Source organism: Labrus bergylta, chromosome 11 (assembly GCF_963930695.1).
Source record: "Labrus bergylta chromosome 11, fLabBer1.1, whole genome shotgun sequence".
NCBI lineage: Eukaryota > Metazoa > Chordata > Actinopteri > Labriformes > Labridae > Labrus > Labrus bergylta.
This window is the reverse complement of record NC_089205.1, coordinates 4222811-4244521: the sequence shown is the minus strand read 5'-3', so window position 1 is coordinate 4244521 and position 21711 is coordinate 4222811. Positions and strand designations below refer to the sequence as shown.

General features: G+C 40.1%; 1 protein-coding gene across 8 annotated transcripts in view; it reads right to left on the bottom strand.

Annotated features, from left to right (window-relative positions):
- phldb1b (pleckstrin homology-like domain, family B, member 1b) overlaps positions 1 to 21711 on the bottom strand; it is a 90628-nt gene that overhangs the window by 53915 nt on the left and 15002 nt on the right. For all 8 annotated transcript variants that reach the window (XM_065959968.1, XM_065959969.1, XM_065959967.1 and 5 more), the window contains exon 5: positions 7353 to 7478. In XM_065959968.1, coding sequence (XP_065816040.1) covers positions 7353 to 7478 — 126 coding nt within the window. The remainder of the gene's footprint in view (positions 1 to 7352; positions 7479 to 21711) is intronic.

Genomic DNA, 21711 nt, shown 5'->3' with positions numbered 1-21711 from the left:
CGGCTATCTGTTCTCTGTGCTTGTTTACATCTGGGCGATAAAGCCAGTAGATAGAGGACCAATTAGGGTCTCCTATGGCTGCAGCCCCGGCTAGAGGCGGGCAACTGCATTTGGGAATAATATTTGCCCAGAATCGGGGGCTAATATATAGAAACATTAGTATTGTGTTTAACTGACTAGTAATACTGGTGGTGACTAGAGAGAGAGAGACAACTTCAATCGTTTAGTCAACTTAACGCATACATCCCATAGCAGCTTTGACCAATAAAAGCAGAAATACAAAGAATGCAAAGAAGACTTCAATCAATGCACGTCAGTTTGACGATCTTAAGAATTGTCTGTAACTTTGAAATTGCTTGAAATGTTGTTTGGTATAAGGCCAGCATTAGAGGGTTATTGTTGTGTATTTGATTTTCTGGAGCTTTTACAATTTCACTCCTGTTTTTTTTTTTTTTTAAGGAGAAAAAAAAGTCTTTATGTGGTCTCTAAGTGGTCTGATCTTTGTACACGAGTACCATCGATGTCTCTTAAATCCAAGAGTTGAATGCTGAATTTTCATTGATTATCTTTAATCTATTAGAAGTTCAAATGTTCATTTGCTGAATGACCTTACATCACCTGTTATTCCCCAAGGTATTAAAGAAGGAGATGAAACAAAGGATAAGATCAGTTTAGTGAAAGTTTTTGTATTATAAAAACGTTTTGACTTCCTCAGACTGTGCCGCTGCCGTTGGCTTCTTTTACAAATTTCTTTAATTGACTTTTGATGGCTGTTCTTGTGGGAAATTGAATCATTTTAGTGACTCCCAAAATAGCATAGAAGTCACAGAGAGCATTGTGTTTTTGCAGCACATAAACAAGGTCTTATGAAACCCTTTCCTTCTTGTTATCCCCCCTATTTTTAGTATTTTTAATACACATCTGATATAATATGTCATTATAAACTGGTACATTCTGTAAAATGTTTTTTCTTTTCTCCCTTGATTGTGAAGGTTTTGTTTCAACACAGAAAACATCTAAACATGTTAGACCAAACAGACTAACTCTTGCTTTTCTGGCAAAAGTTTAAAATCCATCCATCCCTGAGCCTTAAGGGAATTTCACAAATTTCCCTACGCAAAACTATCCATTTATAACATTGTCACTGCTTTATAGGGGATGTTAAAAAATCGTCAACTCCATGTTTAGCATCCCAGTGTCGAGGCCCTGAAAGAAAAGTAAGCATGAGAGCAAAGGAGGGACTAGCGGCAAGGAAAGAAAGAAGGACACAACCGAGGAGATGAACAGAGAGACAAACAGGCCTGTGCTTTGGACAGGGATAAGGAGAAAATGGGCCTACATAACCCAATTACTGTGTGGCCCGAAAGCGATAGAGGACACAGGCCTGGTAATCTAATCCTAACCGTCTCTCTCTAATGTCAGCAGCATAGTAGATTATTACAACCGAAACACTGGGCCACGTGGGAGTCAGCAGCATGGCCTTGAGGCAGGGATCAGAGCACAGATCAGGTGTTATTTAATGCTGAGTTACATCTGTTTAGACTGAGTTTGCGTTTATTTTAATTGAAACAAAGAGGAGACAATATTGCAAATACTGAAAAGAGCTGCCATGTACAATAGTGATGTAATAACATCAGGAGTCATTAAGGATGACTGTGGGATGATGTCACAGAGAGATGTCACAACAGAAAAAAATGCACTAAAATAGAGAGGCTTCACAAATAATGCATTAGAGAGAGATGGGAGCAGCTTCCTGCCAGCTCCCCTGTAGAGACTCTGCCATCGTGACAGCCTGACCACTATTCAATCTTGAAACATCTCCATGCACGTTAAGTCTGCAGGCTGTCACAACAGCACATGATATCCGTGTAGAACCCAATGAAAGTCAATGTCACATCGTGTCTCTCGCACAGCACACACACCGGCTTCATTGTGATGTGCAGAGTCAAAATCGAGGGGGGGTGGGGTGACAAAACTAAAAGCAACCGTTTGCTGAGAGAAAGCCCCATGCAATGATGTCATTGGATACAGTCTATCCCCCAGCTTCAGACACGACATACCAAACTTCATTTAAAAAAACCTTGCATTTTAGTGTTAGACAAGCTGCCATTAAATTTGCGCGCCTGATATAATGTGACTTCAGACATTGTATTACATGTGTAGACTGTTATTATACGGCATCGATACAGACGTCAACAAGCTCTTGTTACCTGAGCATAAGATAGGTCCATATGTCATTATCGAAATTCCCTGCTCATACTAGTACAGGTAGTTGTAACTGAGCCCCAAACAAAAATATGTATTATTAATACATAATCATGACTTGTTTTTAGAACAATTTTAGCCGAATTAGAAATTACAATCTGACGAATCGTTTAAACTATGTAATAATGTTGTGTGCTGAATACACCGTTACAAAAAATGTAAATAATCTTCAAAGCGAAATATTTTTAATGGAGTTTGGCGTGTGACCGGTTCGCATCACTCCTCTCGCCCAACGCTCAGGCGTTAAGCAGTACTCACATGAAGGAATACAACTGCGACCCGGTCAGTTTCACCTGCTATGTGACACACAGGAGGGCCCACATCCTCCGAACACCGGTTACCGACCGGGTGTGACGGAGCCCTGCCGCGCCTGGCTCCACATAAACCGAAGGGGATATAGGAGATTCACGGCCGAGATGATATTTCATCCGGGGGTTGGGGTGCTAGGCACCGCTGCTGCTGACAGTACCACTGGTGTCAAGTTACTTCAAACGGAACGAGGTGTTTCCGGTCATGACTTTCAAAATAAAAACACAATCAAGCTTTATCTTTTTTAAAACATAATCAAGCTTAATCATAATTCAACTACCCCAAGTCAGACATTAGCTGATTAGTTTGAAGCAAATGTTCAAGGAATGATAGATAATCAGACAATACGGGTCTCAGCATTTCAGCCATTAGTATGTATTTCAAATACAAAGAAGTAATCATTTTATTTTGAAGGTCATCCCAAATAACTTCCAGCGTCGTGACTAACTTGACATGGCTATTTCTCGTTGGGGTGATGTGAACTACTGCGAGATTTACAGCTCCGTTTTAGAGTCACAGCAGTAGATTTTATGGTTTGTCATTGTCTCTGATGCAAATTTTATGAGTTAGTGAGTTAAGAGCCAACTGAAGCTGCTTCCATCTTTGACCACTGCAAGAAGCCTAATGAAACCTCTGCAAAACATGCATCATGATACATTTCAAAACGAATTGCAGAGGAAGTTCTTAGATCATTAGTAGCAATACTGCAAAGTATAATATATCCCTCAGGTAAAAAATAAAGAAAAGAAATGTAAAATGTTCCATAAAAAAGCTCCCTGGGTGTAACATGAATCTGAAGATTTCTAGAAATTTTAGACAGCCCCTGAAATCTGAACCCTGAGTTGGTTGTTCCCACCTGCAGCTCACAGCAAGAGACTATCCATGTCAGACAGGGGGGTTGGATCTTGGGTGAGGGGGCTTTTCTCAGGTGGCAATACATGACGTAAAAAGAAAGAGGCAGCATAACATATGAAGACAATAATTGCCTTTATATCAATGTGTAGTTCAACAGGTTCACAATATCAACAAAACATCATGTCATGTGTCATGTCAGACACATCATGTCTGTGGTTGTGCGCCGTTTGCAGGATACGAGCTCACTGCTTGTTTACAGTCATTTTTCCTGAATATTTCTGCTGCTGTCTCACATCAGCATCACACACAAAATGTACCAGCAGGCTGGCAGAAAACAAGTCGTTTTGAAGCAGCGCTTTCAGGAGCATTTTGCAAGAGAAGACACCACTTCATAACAAAAAATATATACTTATCCTAACTTCTGTGTTAAATGTTCTAACTTTTCTGTTATGTATAAAACATGTTTTTTGAATGCAGTAAAACTAAAGCCTCATCCTTCATTTCCTCAACATTTGAATTGGGTTTTTATTATTATGTCAAAAACAACTTAAGTTGACATTTACAAATTAATGAAACAACAGATTGGTTTCAGAAAACATTGTTTGTTATGATGGTTTATGGATGGTGGTAAAATAATTTAGTCTGGAGCCTTGCTGACTGGAGGCCTCATTGATCTGAAATGTTAGGGGGAAAGTTTTTCCACAGACGTGGAAATGTGGCTTTTTAAATGGAGTGAAAATGAAAAGAAGAACGTGATGACTGTCTCCAGTGGCAAACAGAACTCTCTGTCCAAGATTGTCCAGCCCTCTTTTATTAAGAGAATCTTGTTTTCATCACGTAATGATAAAAAACATTTGAATATCAGAGACGCAGCATGTGGTGGTGCCACGCTGCAACCACAATAACAAATGCATCCCCAGCATTCAGCCCTGTGCAGCACTGCTTTTTGCAGACTGTCAAGCAGCCAGTGACGGATAGAGCAGACAAATCACAGGCAGATAAAGGCCTTTCATTGAACACAGAGGACGGTTGGTGGGTCGGTGGGTGCAGGATGGGATCATGAGGGGAAACCCCACAGAGGGGGGGGGGCAGAGGTGGCAGACAGCAGTATGGAACTGGAGCTTTAAAAATAGTCTCTGAAAAAGATACTGTAACTCCAGCCAGCGGTTGCTTTAAGTTAGCAGCTCGGAGCCACAAAGCCGTCTCCGGGCTGGACAGAGAGGAACAGGAAACATCCAATCAGTGAAGAGGAGAGAGCTGACAGACTGCTGGTCATTGGACTGACACTGACCCGGAAAATAACACCAGAACTGAACAGAACTGTGAATGTGACTTGCATCACAAAGACAGAGCAGCTCTACAGTGATTCATTACTCTTATTCTTGAATGAGCTACAGATTATCTTTACTAGTTTTATTTACTTCTAGTCTATAAAATATCAGAGAACTGGAAATAACAATTTCCCAAGGTCCAAAGTGATGAATCGAAATTGATTCTTTTATCAAAAGGTCCAAGACCACAAGACTTTATATTTACAAAATGACCAAAAAAAAGCTGATCTTAACATGTTAAATATTTGTCTCAGGGTTTATCATTTCAGCTTGAGAAATCATTGAACATGTTCTTCATTATCAGAATACTTGCCATTTATTCTGGCAGTTATTGGTTGCATCTTTATTTCATAAGCTTTCACACTGAAACAAAGTCATTTAAACTGAAAAGTACATTTTGCAGAATTGTACCATAATAGTGTCCTGTAAGTGTGTCCAGTGTGCAGGCTCATGTGTGAGCTTGAAATAGATCCAACAAGTTTTACCTCAGGCTTATATTAATGTGTTCTAGATGAGCATTGATATTTTGAATTAATAAACCCCTTTTCTGTCATATTTGTGAATCTCAAACGTAAATGTTAACTAGGAAGTGACTTAAAGCTAACCTTAGCAGTAGCTAATGAGTTTTTCAATATGATTTTAAACTCATAATATGGCCCGATGTGCTACAGATTTTCAGTATCCATTCTCACTGTATGAGATCATCAGTCAGGAAGCATTCAAATGAAACAGCCGCTCAGATTTTCATTTTTTTCATTTTTCGTTAACATGACTTAAACCTGGAGTATGACAGGAAGCCACATGGCCGCCATGGTAATATCTATTAAGGTTTTACTTCCTTATAGCTAAAATGGACCACATTTCAGCAGGTATCAGCCATGATGTATATGTGTACACAATAAAATAATATCATTGCTTTATTTTAAACGGAAATGTTCAAAATGTGCAGCCTTATTAAAAAGTAGGGTAATTGCTGGGTTTGCCCTTCAGGATAGTTCAGGAATCAATGTGCAGATAACAAGTGTAATTTCAAGTGTTTCCAAGCTGATATGACAGATATGCACAAATTATCATGGGAGTGGTATAATGAGGTTTCATTTGCATTCAACCCAGGAATGCATAATTGAGGAAAATGGTACGTTTCTAAACAACGGAAAGCATTCATTACTGGACCAGGAAGTCCACAGCAGCCAGAGTGCCAGTGTGCTAAACTTATCCCTCGTCAGCAGGCGGGCAGGCAGCGTCAACAGTGAGAGGAGGGAAATAACAAGATGCTATGACACATTCATGGTCATAGAGCCGGCCAAGGAGAGGTACACTTACAGTTGTGTGGTTGCCAGGAGCGGAGCACACATGGGCTCACACACACGTACGCAAGTAGCTGAAAACTTTGCCTGGAGACGCAGAGGAATGAGATGCTCATAAAACATGCATGGTGCGAACTTCAGCACCATGTCCCAGCTGGGCTCTATTCAGGCTGCAGGGTTCAACTGGTGCTGCATTTTAAAGGCTGCTACTGACAACAAAAGTCTGTTGTTGAGCTGTAAACAGGAATAACTGGACTGTAGGCCTTTGGTTTTACACAGTTAAGGTGAAATATAACCATTCTGGAAAGGGTGTCACCTGAATTATGAACTATGATTGGCTATTTTGCCTGGTTACAGGCAAGATAATGTACAAAACAACTTTTTAGTTGTGATGCTTTAACCAAGCGGAAACCTCCAGTGTTGAAAATGTATGCCAATGTTTAAGCGCAAAAATTGCAGTTCCTTGTGTGTCCACTTGGTGCTGGCTGTGAGTGCCAAGATATTCCTGTTAGGTCCCAAATTTACATGTCCATTTTGAAAGCAAAAATTCAGATGTTTACAGCCTGCTACTTAATTATTTGGGTCTCTGTAGCTGGGGTTAAACTAAACTAAAAATCTAGATGAGGGGTTAATGTTTTCATAATTCATAATTTTGATGATATTCCGTCTATGAGTAATTAATAAATTAGCAAAATTAGTTTCCTTTGTCAGAGCAGAAAAGTCATTAAAACTAACTGAAGGCATTCTTCTGGTTGGTTTACAACACTAAACGGCAATATTACGTAAATGTATTGACCAAAACAAGGTCTGAGTTCTGAAAAAAAAGCAATGAAAAATCAAGATTAATGAGAATGCCAAGAATATCAAATTATTAGACCTTTTTTTTTCAGTATTGTGCATCACCACACTATTATACTGTTCTTGTCCCAGAAGTCTACTGCTTAAGTCCCCCGCCCTTCCCAGACTATAAAAAGAAAGAATGCATGGATTTACTGCTGTGCAAACATCCACCTGTAAAAAACACACTGCCCAGCGGCTCCACCTCACCAACCCGTCTGTTCAGCGCTAAAACAATCCAGACCATTCATCCACACAGACTGAGCTGTAACTGTAACTTCAGGAGGAAAAGAGTGTTTTGGGGGGGGTTTATTCATGGGACAAAAGGTCAGTGTGTTTTATTCACACTGACTGGAACATGTTTGTGGCAGAGAGAAGTCCTGACATGATGTTAAGTGAAAACAGGCTGAAAATACAGTTACAACAGTGAATGCATCACTCAGTATACCTGCACGTAGTCTGTAGTCCCCGGTGGAGACGCTTCCTCCGTGGGGCATCATGCTCTTCATCCTGAAAGCTTCTTCTGGGTGGTTGAAGCGGAAGAAGGCCGACTGGCCAAAACACAGCATACAGCCTGGAAAACAACACAGGAAAAAAAACTGTTTTAATTCTGCTTCACAGAACACGTAAGAACTTACAAAGTAGAACACCTCAAAGGAATGAAGCAAGTGTGAGAGATTCATCCAAATGCTTTTGTGCTTATCTTGAAACTGAAAGAGTTTAACCCCATGGTTACTACATCTTCAATCAAACAGCAGCATTCAGTGTTGAAAAATTAAGTGTAAAACAAACTGTAGTTCCTCGAGTGTCCACTTGAGGCTGGCTGTAAAGCTCCTGAAGTCCCATTACTGCCATGTTAAAGTGCCAATTTTTACAGCAAAATTAAACATGTTTGAAGCCTGGTTTGAAAAATGATTTTTGTCTGAACTGCTCATGTGTTTATCTGCACACAATGTACAAGGGATGAATATTTTCATAACTAAATCATCTTAATTTCTGGCGGGACTGTTATGACTGCAAGCGGGAGTGTTGGAGCTGTTTGTCAGGAGGCTTAAGGTCCTCAACTCCACCCCTTACCTTTTACTAGGTTGGCCGTAAATTAATCTGAGACATAATTTTAAACATGTTGCCCCCATCATTGGTCTTCTAAACTGCGCTTCAGAAACCAATGGGTGACGTCACTGAGATTATGTCTATGTTTTATACAGTCTATGTATGGCAGATTGGTGTATTACCACAACACAAACCACACCTATCCGTATACTCCAGTGTCTTTTGAGCTTTGCAGGGGCTGATAGGGGTTAGGGGTAAAATGAGCTAGTTTGCCTGTCAAGACCTAAGAGTGGTACTGAATCATTTAGCTCTCAGAAAAACAGTCATAAATCTACCTGTTCAGTGTCCCCTCATGACCAATGAAACAATCATCCAAAATAGTGGGATGACATTTTCACAGCATTCGGAGACACAGAAGAGCATCATCACAACAAACAGAGAGGTAATTAAGGTGGCGTCACTATCATTCTGACAGTCTGAAAGGATCGGAGGGGGAAGTAGTGCCAAGTCATAAACAGAAAAGAAAAACACAGAGGCTGTGCTGACGCATACAAATCTGTCAGCAAAACCAAAAAAATACAAACAAAACACTGACACCCATGGTTTAAAAGTGACAAAGAACAACACTTTTGGGTTTATAGACTGAGATGAGATGAAAATAGCAGCCTATAAAGAGGGCCGTGCAGATTAAGCACCTCTGAGTATCAAAAAGTACGATATTTATGATTTTCACGAAAACACATTTGCATGTCAAGCTCAAGTTTTTTTTCTCTCCCTGTGAAGCAGGAAGCTACATCTGAATTGTTAATTGCATTGTAAATTAAATTTTAATCAGTTATATGCCCTCAACATGAAAAAAGCCTGTCTTCTCCCGCTAATTGAAATCCCAGAGGTTTATACAGCCCTGACATCCTGCCTCGACAGGAAACACATCCAATTATGGAGATAAGATTATCTAAAAACGCTGCTTTGGTAAGTATTTAATCTGCACAGTAAATAAAGTGATAACAGACTTAATCTTCAGTTTGTTTGATGTCTTCGTTGGCTATGGGTAAATCTGTAAACGGAGCCAATAACTCATCTTTGCTTTTGAGGTGCAATGCAAACTAAAATATATAATATATTAAATCTATATATTTATATGTAAATATAGACATGTCGAATGTGCTACAAGAAAATGTGTCTTTGTTACAAATAATTTTCAATCAGCACACTGGTGCCATGAAAGACAAAGAGCCGCGCTTTTGTGTGTGTTTGTGTGTGTATTTGTGCATGTGTGCATGTGTGTTAGTTTGTGTGTGTGTGTGTGTGTGTGTGTGTATGTGTGAGTATGTGTGTGTGTGTGCGTGTGTGCGTGTGTGATTCAGTGTGTGCATGTGTGTCAAGTTTGAAAATGACATGAGTTGAATTTCTCAACCTACCGACCATGGCGGTGAATAAATACAAGTAACTTAACAGAGTGTTACAAACAATGTGGTCTCCTGTTCCACTCTGATTCAATAAGCAGAGCCAGGTGGTCCTTAACACTCACTGATCACAGGGCTCTGTCCCCTCCTCGTGTCAGAGCGGGTGTCAGTGTCTACAATGGTCGGCTATGTGCTAAAATGGTTTGGCTCTGTGTCCCTTAAGAGTAGGGCAGCACTGATTAGCATCTTCATTACAGCGGGTCTACCTGCTGAAGGTGTGTTTAAACTGATGCCTTGCTGTCTTAAGTCCAAAGTGATTAAAAGAAGCGAGCTGTGGCAGTGACTCATGGTCAAAGGAGCGGCTGTAAATACTGTAACTTCCTACAGTTTTATCAAAAATCACCGCTAATGATAGCGCTGCTAAAGCTAGGTTCATTCAATGATAAACACATTCTATTTTCGACAAGAAATACTCAATGACGTCCACAAGAAGAAATCGATTACTCGAGTAATTGTTACCCTTCCCTAGTCTCTAGTGTGGAGAAGCAGACAGATTATTATTACAGCAATAATCCTGAAGTGATCCTCACTCTGATCTGACCTGTATTCTCTTACATGATATAACTCAGACCCTAACACACTCTGTCTCCATGGTGCTATCAGTCACATCCACTTATCCACGTTTGAAATGTCAAAGCACATAACGCACATTACTAATTCAGCCCTTGTATGTGCCACGAGCCAGATAACAGATAAGCAATCTCATGTTTATTGCTTTCTCAATATAGAGCCATTGTCCTGCGGTGATGACGAACCGGCAGGTCTACCAGCCTGAGCAGAGATAAGATCCTCTGTCTGTCTTCAGCCGAGGACACTATGACTAAGGTGAAGATGGAAAGTTCTCCGTTACACAACAAGCTGTGATGAAGTGCATCGAAGCCAGGCAATCTTTTATTTTAGAGATGCACATGCTGACAGCGTGGAAGGAAAGCGTCTGATGTAATCTGGAGCTGCCGGCAAAGACACGACTGAGGGGTAAAACGTGGAAAATAAAATGTGTGACAAGGACTGTTACATGAAGCCCATGAAGCTGTATACATTATTTTTAAGCTCCTACGATATTATCGAGTGTTAACCTTTATAAAGTGCATCTATTGCCTACACCACTTTATCATCAAGCCTATCCCAGCTGACATTTGGTGAAAGTATAGGGATACATCTAGGGCACATTGTTGACATTTATTTTCAATGGAGAAGTTGATGGAGAATCAGAATTTGCCCTTTTCTGGAGGACAGGACTCAACCTCTAATGTTAAAAAAAAAAAATCCTGGGTAAGTGAAAGAAACTGCAGTTCCTTGATAGTCAACTTGAAGTTGGGTCTAATATCCTAATCCTCATTACGCGTCATGTTATAATCAAGCAGCAACTTCAAGAGCTGACAAATAAACCAAACGCAGAAGTTAAAAAAAAAAACATGCAGTTCCTCGAGTGTCCACTGGTTGCAAAAGACCCGGAAGTCACAACCGTTCAAAAATGTCAATTTCTAAAGCAGAAATAAACATGTTAACAGCCTGTTTCAAAAATTGTTTTTTTGTCTGAATAGCTTATTTCTTGATTTGCACAAACTGTACGAAGGGTGAATTCTTTTATATAACTAATCCGTTTTGATAATATTAAGGCAAAGAATTATTCATAATAAAGGGGCGTGGCTGATCTCACAGGTTGGTGTTGTAACTGTGACAGAAGACTAAAGGCACGCCTCAGCTCCACCTCTTTGCCTGTTAGGTCTACCAATAGTTGTGATCGCCATCATCAAACCAATGGCCACTGAGACATTTTCCTCATTTTTTATTTTATCAGGGTAAGACTTTTGCACATGCAAAATGACGACTTACGGAATTTCCATTTGACATCAAGTTCAAATTGTTAAAATAGCTTGGTACTCATTTAAAAGTCACCGTCAATCTATTCCACGAGTGACACAACAAAATATTAACCAGAGACGGTAACTATACAGCTAACAGTGCTGACAACTGAGGGGGAAAATGAACCTCTTATACTAAATGTAAGTGCATTCTTCATGTGAATACCAGTCTCAGTTTGGCCGACCATTCACTTTAATTTAATCATGAAAACTGATCTTTGAAGTAGTTCATCCAACAAAAGCAAAGGCCTTTGGTGCCTCCTTTATGATTTTTAATAATACATTTTATTTAAAGGCACCTTTCAAAGCACTCAAGGTGACATTACAAAACAGAGATAAAAACATAGCTTGACGAGGCGCTGGTGGTGCAGTGGTTAGTGCGCGCGCCCCATTTATGGAGACTGTCGTCTTAAGCGGGCAGCCCGGGTTCACATCCCACCTGTGGCCTCTTTCCCGCATGTTGTTCCGCACTCTCTTTCCCTGATTTCCGACTCTATCCACTGTCCTATCTCGCCAATAAAGGCACAAAAAGACCAAAAATAAGTCTTGAAAAAAAAAAAAAAACATAGCTTGACATCTGAATTCTTTTTTATGCACATATTTTACATTCTCCACGTCCTGTCTGACCTGTATTCAAAGTATCATGTGCGTGTTGTATGGCTTGTATTTTATACAATTGTTTTTGATTTGTATAAATGTGTTCCTGAACTTTTTTTTTCCCTGTATGTTGTTTTATATTTGTCTGATTTAATCTGTGAAGCACATAGACTATCATGAATAAAAGTTATTTCAAAGTGCACACAGTAGTGATTCTGCGCACTTCACCAGCTTGTGGAGAACTGCTGACTAGACCAGTGGTGGTGCTAAACACCAGTTAAATTGATACTTAATAATGGTACAATAAATGCCACATGCCTACTTAAGCTGTCCAAATACAGCACTGTGCTTATTTTCATTAGCATTCCTTTTTCATGGTCAGTATCTGCATGGGGATTTAGAGGGCCAGTTTTTTTTTTTTTTTCCATCAGCGTTTCCTTACAACACCATCATCCTCAACATCATTTTGGTTAGTTTTTTCCACAGTTGAAATGCTTCCTGTAGATATCTGGAATCATCAGTCTGGCCATGAAAGGGGGAAAAAAACCTAGAAGATGCTGAATAGGATATTTGAAAGCTTTCATTACGATGTTAATACTGCGGTCTGCACGGCCACGTCTTCAGCAGTCATCCGACTCCCTCACCTATCTCCTGTTTCCTCCTCCTCCCTCCGCCTCCCTGACTCACAGCACACAGTCAGACTTGCACTAACATGATCTCCCCGGTGAAGATCAATTCAGTCGCTTCCAATAAAAACGCTTGCTTAAAAAGAACATAGCTCGAAGCGTTGTGTTTCTGTCACGACAGACTCATCTCTCACCCGGAGATCTGGAGGGCTTTTGTGACGGCTCGGTGGCACACCACGTCACTTTGACTCAGCGGTTCTGTCACACAAAAAAACGACTCTTTTCAGGAGGATTTAGTAATACAATGATGAACACTGAAAGAGCTGTGGTTTAGTGAGACGTTTAAAATATCGGCCAGTTATGAGGATCAAAAAAATCACTAGCTAATGTGTTGACTCATGCTAACAAATATGCTAAACATGATGCCTACTTAAGTTCAACTTTCAGCATCAGTTCTCAACACAGAGAAGTGCTTACACTGTCACACTCAGAAATTGTTTCCTAAAGGCCGAGAACTTCTTCTTAGTCAGTGTTGTTTGTGTAAGGTGTGTTCATGTAGAGACTGGAGAAACACACCGAGAGTGATGTGAGTAAATCACACTCAGCACCGACAGCATTGTTCTGTGTTGTGTTTCTGTGTGTGTGTGTGTGTGTGTGTGTGTGTGTGTGTGTGTGTGTGTGTGTGTGTGTGTGTGTGTGTGTGTGTGTGTGTGTGTGTGTGTGTGTGTGTGTGTGTGTGTGTGTGTGTGTGTGTGTGTGTGGACACACAGGCCTCAGCGGTGCAGAGGCTGCTGCAGGCTGATGGACGAGGAAGGACATCTCTCTTCCTCCTCCTCCTCCTCACTGCTCTCTCAGCACAAACTGCTGCTGGCAGCTGACACTCAATCTGACCGAGTCCCCAGTGCCCCCCCCCAAAGGGAGCCAGGCTCTCCACCCCAGCAGTGAAAGTGTGTGTGTGGTCAGCAACAGGAGCAGCACATGATGAGTTAGCAAAACAGAGAAAACAAACAAACTGTACCCACGAGGGTTTTTTACAATACCAGAATTATAAACTACCACAGGAAGATAAAAAGGTAAGTCCAAGTCATCCAACTTCCCATCAGGAACTCAAACACACTTTTTAATTGCACAATTCTTTGGCAAAGTTTCTGTACCAAAATGACAGGAGCATTCAAAGATAAAGTTGTGGCTATAACTAGGGCCCGGCTAATTTTTGGGGCCGATACTGATGACCATATTGGAGAGATAAAAAATCTGATACCGATGTATCTGCCGATTTATTTGTTTGATATATGAAACAAGTAACTGCGCATGCACGTGCATCCTCGCTTGACACTCTGATGATGCTTGTTGTAATCCATAAACAACCCTCTGCTGGTGACAGAGAACTGCTAGTGTAATACAATGTAACTCAAATGAAACCCTATGTGACTGGTGAATAAATCTCCTCATGTCTGCGCATATCTGTATTAAAATTGGCCGTTATCAATAGTCACAGGATTTGCCAATATCTCCCGATATTATCGGCTGACCGATTAATCGGTCATATCGCTATAACAGCCTCTTCATCAGCAGTTACAAAATAAAGTGGGCCTGTTACTTATTTAGACCCCAAAATATGTTAAAATAGGGCCTAAGTTTTAAAAATGCTACTCTAATTCAGTGAAGACATTCAGAAGAGACGTAGACCCATGTCTTTATTTTCTTTCCAACTGACTGAAGAAGAAATATCTGCATAGATTTGTTACCTCAGAGACCAAAATTGTCAATTTCAGCATTTAAATGTTGAATAAAAACAGCTTGAAATGTTGAATAGAAATAGCTTAAACTGCAGATTTTAATCTACAGAAAAGCCTTGGTGGAAACTCTGCGGTATCTTCAACATTTGTCCTTCATTTTGCCAAAGCATGCAATTCCTTGCCGTCCCTCATGGAAACCACGGTTCACAGAAAGCTGAACGTTTTTAAAATTATTTTCCAAATGCCAAAAAGACCACCCTGCCTGCTGCTGGGAAAGTGATCCCCAGAGGGCTCAACCTCCAGCACCCCGGGGTTCACTTTCCCCGACAGCTGATTAGCTCCTACACGATGACTGGTTAGTGAAGAGAATGTGACCCTTTATATATTTTAGTTCATCTTTATTTGTATAAGGACGAGTATGGAGCAAGTTCATCAGTGTCACATACACTACAGCATTTATAGCCTATACTCATTTCATCTAGGGGTGGGAAAATATAGCCCACATTTACACTGTCATTGATTTTTCTGTCGGTTTTTTCTGAAACTTAGCTTCATTACATGATCACATCTGCAGAAATCGATGCAGCTTCTTTGCCGGCCAGCAGTAATGCATTCACAAGGAGTGAAATCTTGAGTATTATTGAGCAGATCTGGCTTGTGTAGCCTACCCTCCTTCTTTTAAAAAAAAATATACAATCTATAAGCTATGGCAACACTTTACATTCATGAATACTTAACCTTTCACTGAAACTGTACAATAACTCACATTTGACATTTTCATGAAAACAGGCAGTACATACAGAGGAAGTGACCTTTTAAAGAGTTTTTTTTTTTTCAATAAAAATCTAATTTACAGTTCAATCATTTAGCAAAGCTGATGCCATTATCATCAATAGACGTGCTGTAAGCTGAACCAATCCATCTGGTTTAAGCGTTCAGCAAGACGCTGTCGTTAAAGTCCATTACTGGCAGTCCCTCAATGCCAATTAACGCTCATCAATTCAGCTAGTACAACCCCACGCAGCTACTTATCATGATGGATCCTCCTGCAGCGAGGAGACACACTTCAGGGAGCGCCAGACAATACTTCTACACAAACTAAGTGTAGATTTATGGTCCTGGGAGACGGGGAGAATTTATCCAAGTGTAATATGGAGATGCTCTAAACATGCTATGAATCATATTCAGTGATGGCGGAGGGGACAAGGCTCATAAATCTTATTTGTTCATTAAAGAGCACCCACACAGTGTTGACAAAGAAAAACGGTTGTGCTTCATTTTGCATTTACAGGACTGAATGTAATTTAATGGACGCACTTGGTGTAAAGTCAATAAAGAGGGTATGCTGGATGTATGACAAGAGGTCTGCTGGAGAATCACAGTTTAAAAACTAGATAAATCTGGCTTGAAATAGTTACATAATAATATGATATAGTTGAGAGTCACATTTTAAACTTTAAAAAATGTAAGTTAAATTAAACCTTTAAAAAAAACAAAGGTTCAACAAATAGCTCATTTAGTTGGACTAATCTAATGAAGGTTGGAGGAATTAATTACATATTCAACCGCTCACAAATCAAACCGGATGGCCAGTAGAAATTAAAATGACAATATTTTGATAACGGATTGAAAATAATTGCTAAAATTTCAAGATGCTCACCATCATGTGCAAGTGACCCTAAATTACATAGTTTGAAAGTTATTGTGGATTTCATATAGATACGCGTGTCAGTTTGACAGAGAGGAGATAACATCATTTATTCATAACAAAAAACAAACAGACCCAGGATTGAACCTTGTGGAACACCTTTTGTTACTTTTAACAAAATGTTAAACTAAGTAACCACTATTCCATTGTTTGTCTCTCAAAGAGATATACTCTAGAAACAATAATGTGCAATTTTACCAAAATCAATATTATGTGGCCTCAGCAGAAGAAGTATCAAATGCTGATGATAAATCAACAAAAAGTGACAAGCAATGCTGTCTTTTATCTTTAGCTGAAATGTTGTCATTCACAACATTGTTATGGCCTTTGTTATGGCAGTAACAGCACTGTATATGATGATATTTAAGATGGTTTTGATGCTGATTAGAATTCTCAAGAACAGCTGTCGATTGGTTGTTGACGATGATATCGTGTTTTCTTAAAGTGACCTGCCACCGTGCACCTGTGTGTGTGATGGGACTTAAAGCTGTTTGTTTGCACTAACTGACGTCCTTTCCTCCTCTCTAGATATTTGCTTTTTTTGTTCTTACTCTCTGATGTTCGTCCCTTTGGATAAAAGGGTCTGCTAAGTGAATTGTAGAAAAGTAGGACTGATATGGGCTCAGGATGTTAGTTCTGGAAAGAAATTATTTTGACTGATCCTTCATCAGGGAATCCAGAAGACAGTTTGGATTTAATTGTCCTACGGCTTCAAGATCACAGATTAAAATGCTCCAGAGAGAAGAGACAAGACAGAAGCTCATCAAAGTTGTCGGTTTATGGAAACTGTGTCTGTTTTTTGTTCTTTTTTATCTCAAACACCCGTCTCCACCCAAAACAGCTGCAGGTTTTCCCACCTTATCTCCACCACTAAACAGATCAACTGCAGACAAGCTGTCCTTGTCAGGCCGCCGAGCGGGGGCGTTTAATGGGCCTCGAAAGATGCTGAACCTTTAACCATGCAGAGAAATTAACCACACCCCAAACCACTAAGACTTTTATTTAGGGATGGGATTTAAGAGAATGATGTTTGGGATGAGTGTTTCCTTCTGACATGTCTGAGTGTTGCTCAACACATTCAGGACTTTTCGGGCTCTGAGATTCTTCATTGTGAATTAAAATAGCATGAAAGGGAAATTCTAGTATTACTAAACTTTTTAAAACAATTCGGGGTCTAAATAAGAAACAGGTCCACGTTGTTTCGTAATCACTCATGCATGCCGCTGTTAAATAAGCTGTAATGGCTGCAACTGTATCTTAAAATGCTCCTGATCACTCATAAAATCTCACTTTATTGAATGTTTTTTTTTTACAGAAACTTTGCCAATATCTTTGTGCCATTTACACAGTGCAGTCATTTGATGGCAAAACAAGGACTATGACTTTCCAGTTGCCAGTGTATCAAAACAGCTGGATTTTTACAAAGTTTATAATTCTGTTAACACGACAACCATATGTCCTAGATGGAGAAGTTAAAGACTTGAAATCAAAATAAAAAATGTGTTCCAACATTTTAAAACTTCCCTACTTTTCAATGATCTTTCAGGGAATAGAAGAGCAGCACATCGATGTTTGACAACTGGAACAAGCTGAAATTTGATATTTACTTCTACTACTACTTACTCTAATTCAGTCGATCAGAAACAGATCATTAACGGAGCTCTGGACCACTGCATTGGTTTCACTTATATACCTATTCGACATCTGGCAGAGCCATGTCGGCTTAAGCTATTTTAAATAAACACCACTATCTCTTCTTCTTCTTCTCCTCTTTTTTTTTCCCTCCGAACCCTCCGACCCAGGAAAAAAAAAACCCTCAGGATTCTTCCAAGAAGCAGCATCTCAGGATTAGTTTCCTCTGAGGCTGAGCTCAGCGATAATCAGCCACAGTAAAAAAACTGAAAAAAAACTGACATCTGTTCAATCAACGGCTCTGCTTCACTTTGCAACAGGAAACATTTTCATAATTACAATGACGTCATACAGGCAAGGACGGGCAATGTTCGGAGAGATTGGCTTCATTGGTGTGTGTGTGTGTGTGTGTGTGTGTGTGTGTGTGTGTGTGTGTGTGAAGTGAAATCCCTACAGTTAATCAGTTAGATTGATCCCTGACCGCTGTGAAAGAGAACGATTTCCCCTGAGCACAGCAGGAACGAGCCGTCCAATCACACAGAGTGCACTCGCAGAATTACAGCGAGGACAGCAGCTCTCAGCCTCCAGAGCGGCTCCACTTTAACCAAAAAGCAGAACATTTAAACCAGAAGTATTCTCTAACAGCAGCTCATTCTCAGCCTCATGGTCTGCCTTACAATATGTCCATGCTTTTCATCTTTTTATCTGCACGCAGCTTTCAAACACATCACCATCTCAACACTAAGGACACACAAAGAGCATCACTACCTCTGCACAAGGACAGCGTGACCCCATCCTCTAATAAAAGTGCAGTAAGTGGATTAAAGAGCGCACACTTTAATGCAAACAAAGACATACACACAGATTAAGCCAAGGTGAAAATCTAAAAATAGTTAATGCCTTTCAGCAAAATAAAATACAGTATATAAATAATGAAAATGCTATTTCAATCTTATGTTCGGTCGAATCTAGTAACATGCAAAAGGGGCGGAGCTTAATCCTCCTGCAGAACAGCCACAACACACTTGATGCAGTCATATCAGTCACACCCCTAATTATGAATGAAATTATGAAATGATAACTCTTATCATTCATAAAATCTAAACTGATTAGTTATATAAAAAAACAATCCCCCGTACATTGAATGCTGATTAAATCATGAACTTTTCAGACCCAAACCAATTTTTGTATCAGGCTGTATAAATGTGGGCTAAATGTTTATTTCTCCTGTAAATATGGTATTTATCATGGTGTGTGGATGTGACTTCAGGGCCAACCTCAACTTCTCTCAGACAAATCCTCAATTGATATATGAAATGATAGTCACAAGGTCTTCACTGTTTCAGCCCTGCATGAAAATGAAACCAAGAGTTTAGGACGTCAGGGGCGCCAGTTGCCTAGTGGTTAAGTTTGTACCCTCCATGTACAGAGGTTGTGGTCCTCGAAGCGGGCGGCCCGGGTTCAATGCCAACCTGTGGCTCCTTTTTTCAGCATGTCATTCCCCACTCTCTCTCTCTGATCTCTGACTCTATCCATCGTCCTGTCTCGACAGTAAAAAGCACAAAAATATATTTTAAAAGTAAATAGTTGAGGACATATGAGAAGCTTCCACTTGATGAATTTCCTGAACAACATCAATTTGTTGGTTGTTAATAAGTTGTCAATCAACCAATCGATTTATTGACTGCTTGTTTAACTACTAAGATGAATCCAAAACTACAACTATATAGAGATTTCTAGGGTATAAACACTGTATGAGTTTATCTTTGTAAACCTCTTGAATTAATTACTTATTAAAACTATCCACCCAGTTCAGTTTGGAGCATTTAAACATCAGCTAAGCCTCCATTTAGCAGCTTGTTTTACTTTTATTTTACATGTGATTCAATGCATTCAATAGATACGAACATTTCCTTTAAATACACCAAGAGATTTTTCTCTACCCCTATGGTTGCAGCGTTCCATTTTCAATACAAAGACAATATGGATGTGATAAATATGGGAGCTTGGATGAGGGGACATCTATTAAAACTCTCTAATACCAAAGGAGACAAGAATAATCAGTGTAAAGCGGTGTGTGAGCTCCTCGGGGAGCACTCAGGCCAAAACAGCGTTAAGGCCAAACGTTCCCTCAGGGGTGCTGTGGCATTAAGAGGAGAAGTGGTTAGCAGTCTGCTCAACCTCTCTGAAATCTTCCATCATTTCTCTAATAACATCTCTGTGTTTTTCCCCCATCAGACCACATGAAATCTTTCCAGTGTGTCGGCTTAGCCTCGAGTACATTTCCAAGAAGATTGGATCAGACGGAGCAGAGGTGGTCAGAGCGAGAGAGCTTCAAATACTTACAGAGTGACACACACACTTTGGGACAGTAATCATGACGTGACAAAATGCTGCTGCACTTCATTTTGGTGAAAGAAGAGGATAAGGTTGAGGTCATAAATCTCTGATTTCTTTGATACAACAATACAATCTCTGCTGTTTTAAATTATATATATATATATATATATTTATATATCAAAAAGAACAAAAGAAAATCAGAACTTCAGTCATATTTTTAACCACAAGTGAAAGAGAGAGAGCAGCTGTGGTCCATTTAAATCCACAGGTCGGCAAACATTGATGATTCTCAAGTCCTTTTGCTGTTAATGTGTTCTTGTTATTGAGACAGTATAGACAATAAGACAGTACTGGGTGCCGAGGACTTTTGTTAATCTGGTGGATACAGCGATGGATATGTATATATTTTTTTAGAGTATCATTTTGAAAGGTAACAATTCTGCCATCACGACACTGATGGCCTAGCAGTAAGGTCGTGCCTGCATGTACGAAGGCTGGAGTCCTCTAAGCAGGCTGCACCGATTCAAGTCCCCTTTCCTGCATGTCACTCCCCACCTTCTATTTTCCCGATTTCTTCTTTATCATCTGTCCTATCGAATAAAGGCAAAAAAGCCCCAAAAAAAAATCTGCCATGGAGATAACCTGAGTAGAGGAGCACATCGAGGCTGCTGTCTCGTGTTATTCCCTCTGTACCGGCCGGCCTGTGAAAACACGTTTCATCTTCTGCATGCATGTTTGCAGGACTGTGGGCATCGTGACCCGAGAAGAAATAAATGTGTAGCTAGGTAACAAGCAGGAGGAATACTGGTGTTTAAACATTCAAATCTTTTCTTTGATTATCTGTTGGTGGTGTCTTTTTCTCCTCCTGATCATGTCTCATGTTTATAACCAACAACATCAACTATCTGAAACGTATTCATAACCATAATCATGAACTGTATCAATGTTCTGTGTAGGAGACCTTCATGCAGATTTGGAGAATAACCCTAACCCTGTGGGCAGCCGTGTGAATCCGTTTAGTTTGAGTGCTATTTCTTATTTCCATCCAAAGAGAAAGCTGAGAGCATAGATCACCTCAAGTAGTGATGTTGGATCCTGAACCAAGTCCAACAGGCTTGGTGTTGCCCTTCATGGCATCTGACGGGTTGCAAAACAACACAGCTGATTGGAGCAACAGAGATAGAACAGTAACAGAGATAGAAAATTCAGGGAAAAAACATTCTGTATGTATATGAAAAAACAACAAACATGGATGATACTATAGGCAGTTCACCTCGACTTTGAAAGTTCTTGTAAGCCGATTTAGAAAATAACAGACTTCACAATCAACGATTTTTTAACCATTTAGTCCCAGAAACAGAGGCATAGCTGCTAAACCTCTCTCATGAGACGTCACTACAGCTGGAGACAAAGGAATGCCTAAAACTATGGGTGACGGCTGCTACGGCAACCTGATGGTTTACAGCCTCAGCAAAGGCCAGAGAGTCAAAAACCCCTCCAGTTAATCAATGACTGCCTTTCTGCGTGCCGTCAAACACTGACGCACATACCAGAGGAAGATATGAGACTTAAGGAGTACACAGAGGAGGAGGACGGGGTTAGGGGGGAGGAGGGGAGGAGGGGAGGAGGGGAGGTCCGAGCCCTGCGTTCCCATCATGTGGGAAAAACAGTCTGAACAAATTAAAGGTCAGAAAAAATGATTTGGAAGCAGCGATCATATGAGATGCCACGTTGGCAGATATGATGGAGACAGAGGTTTCTCTTGCTCATGCTTCAGAGAT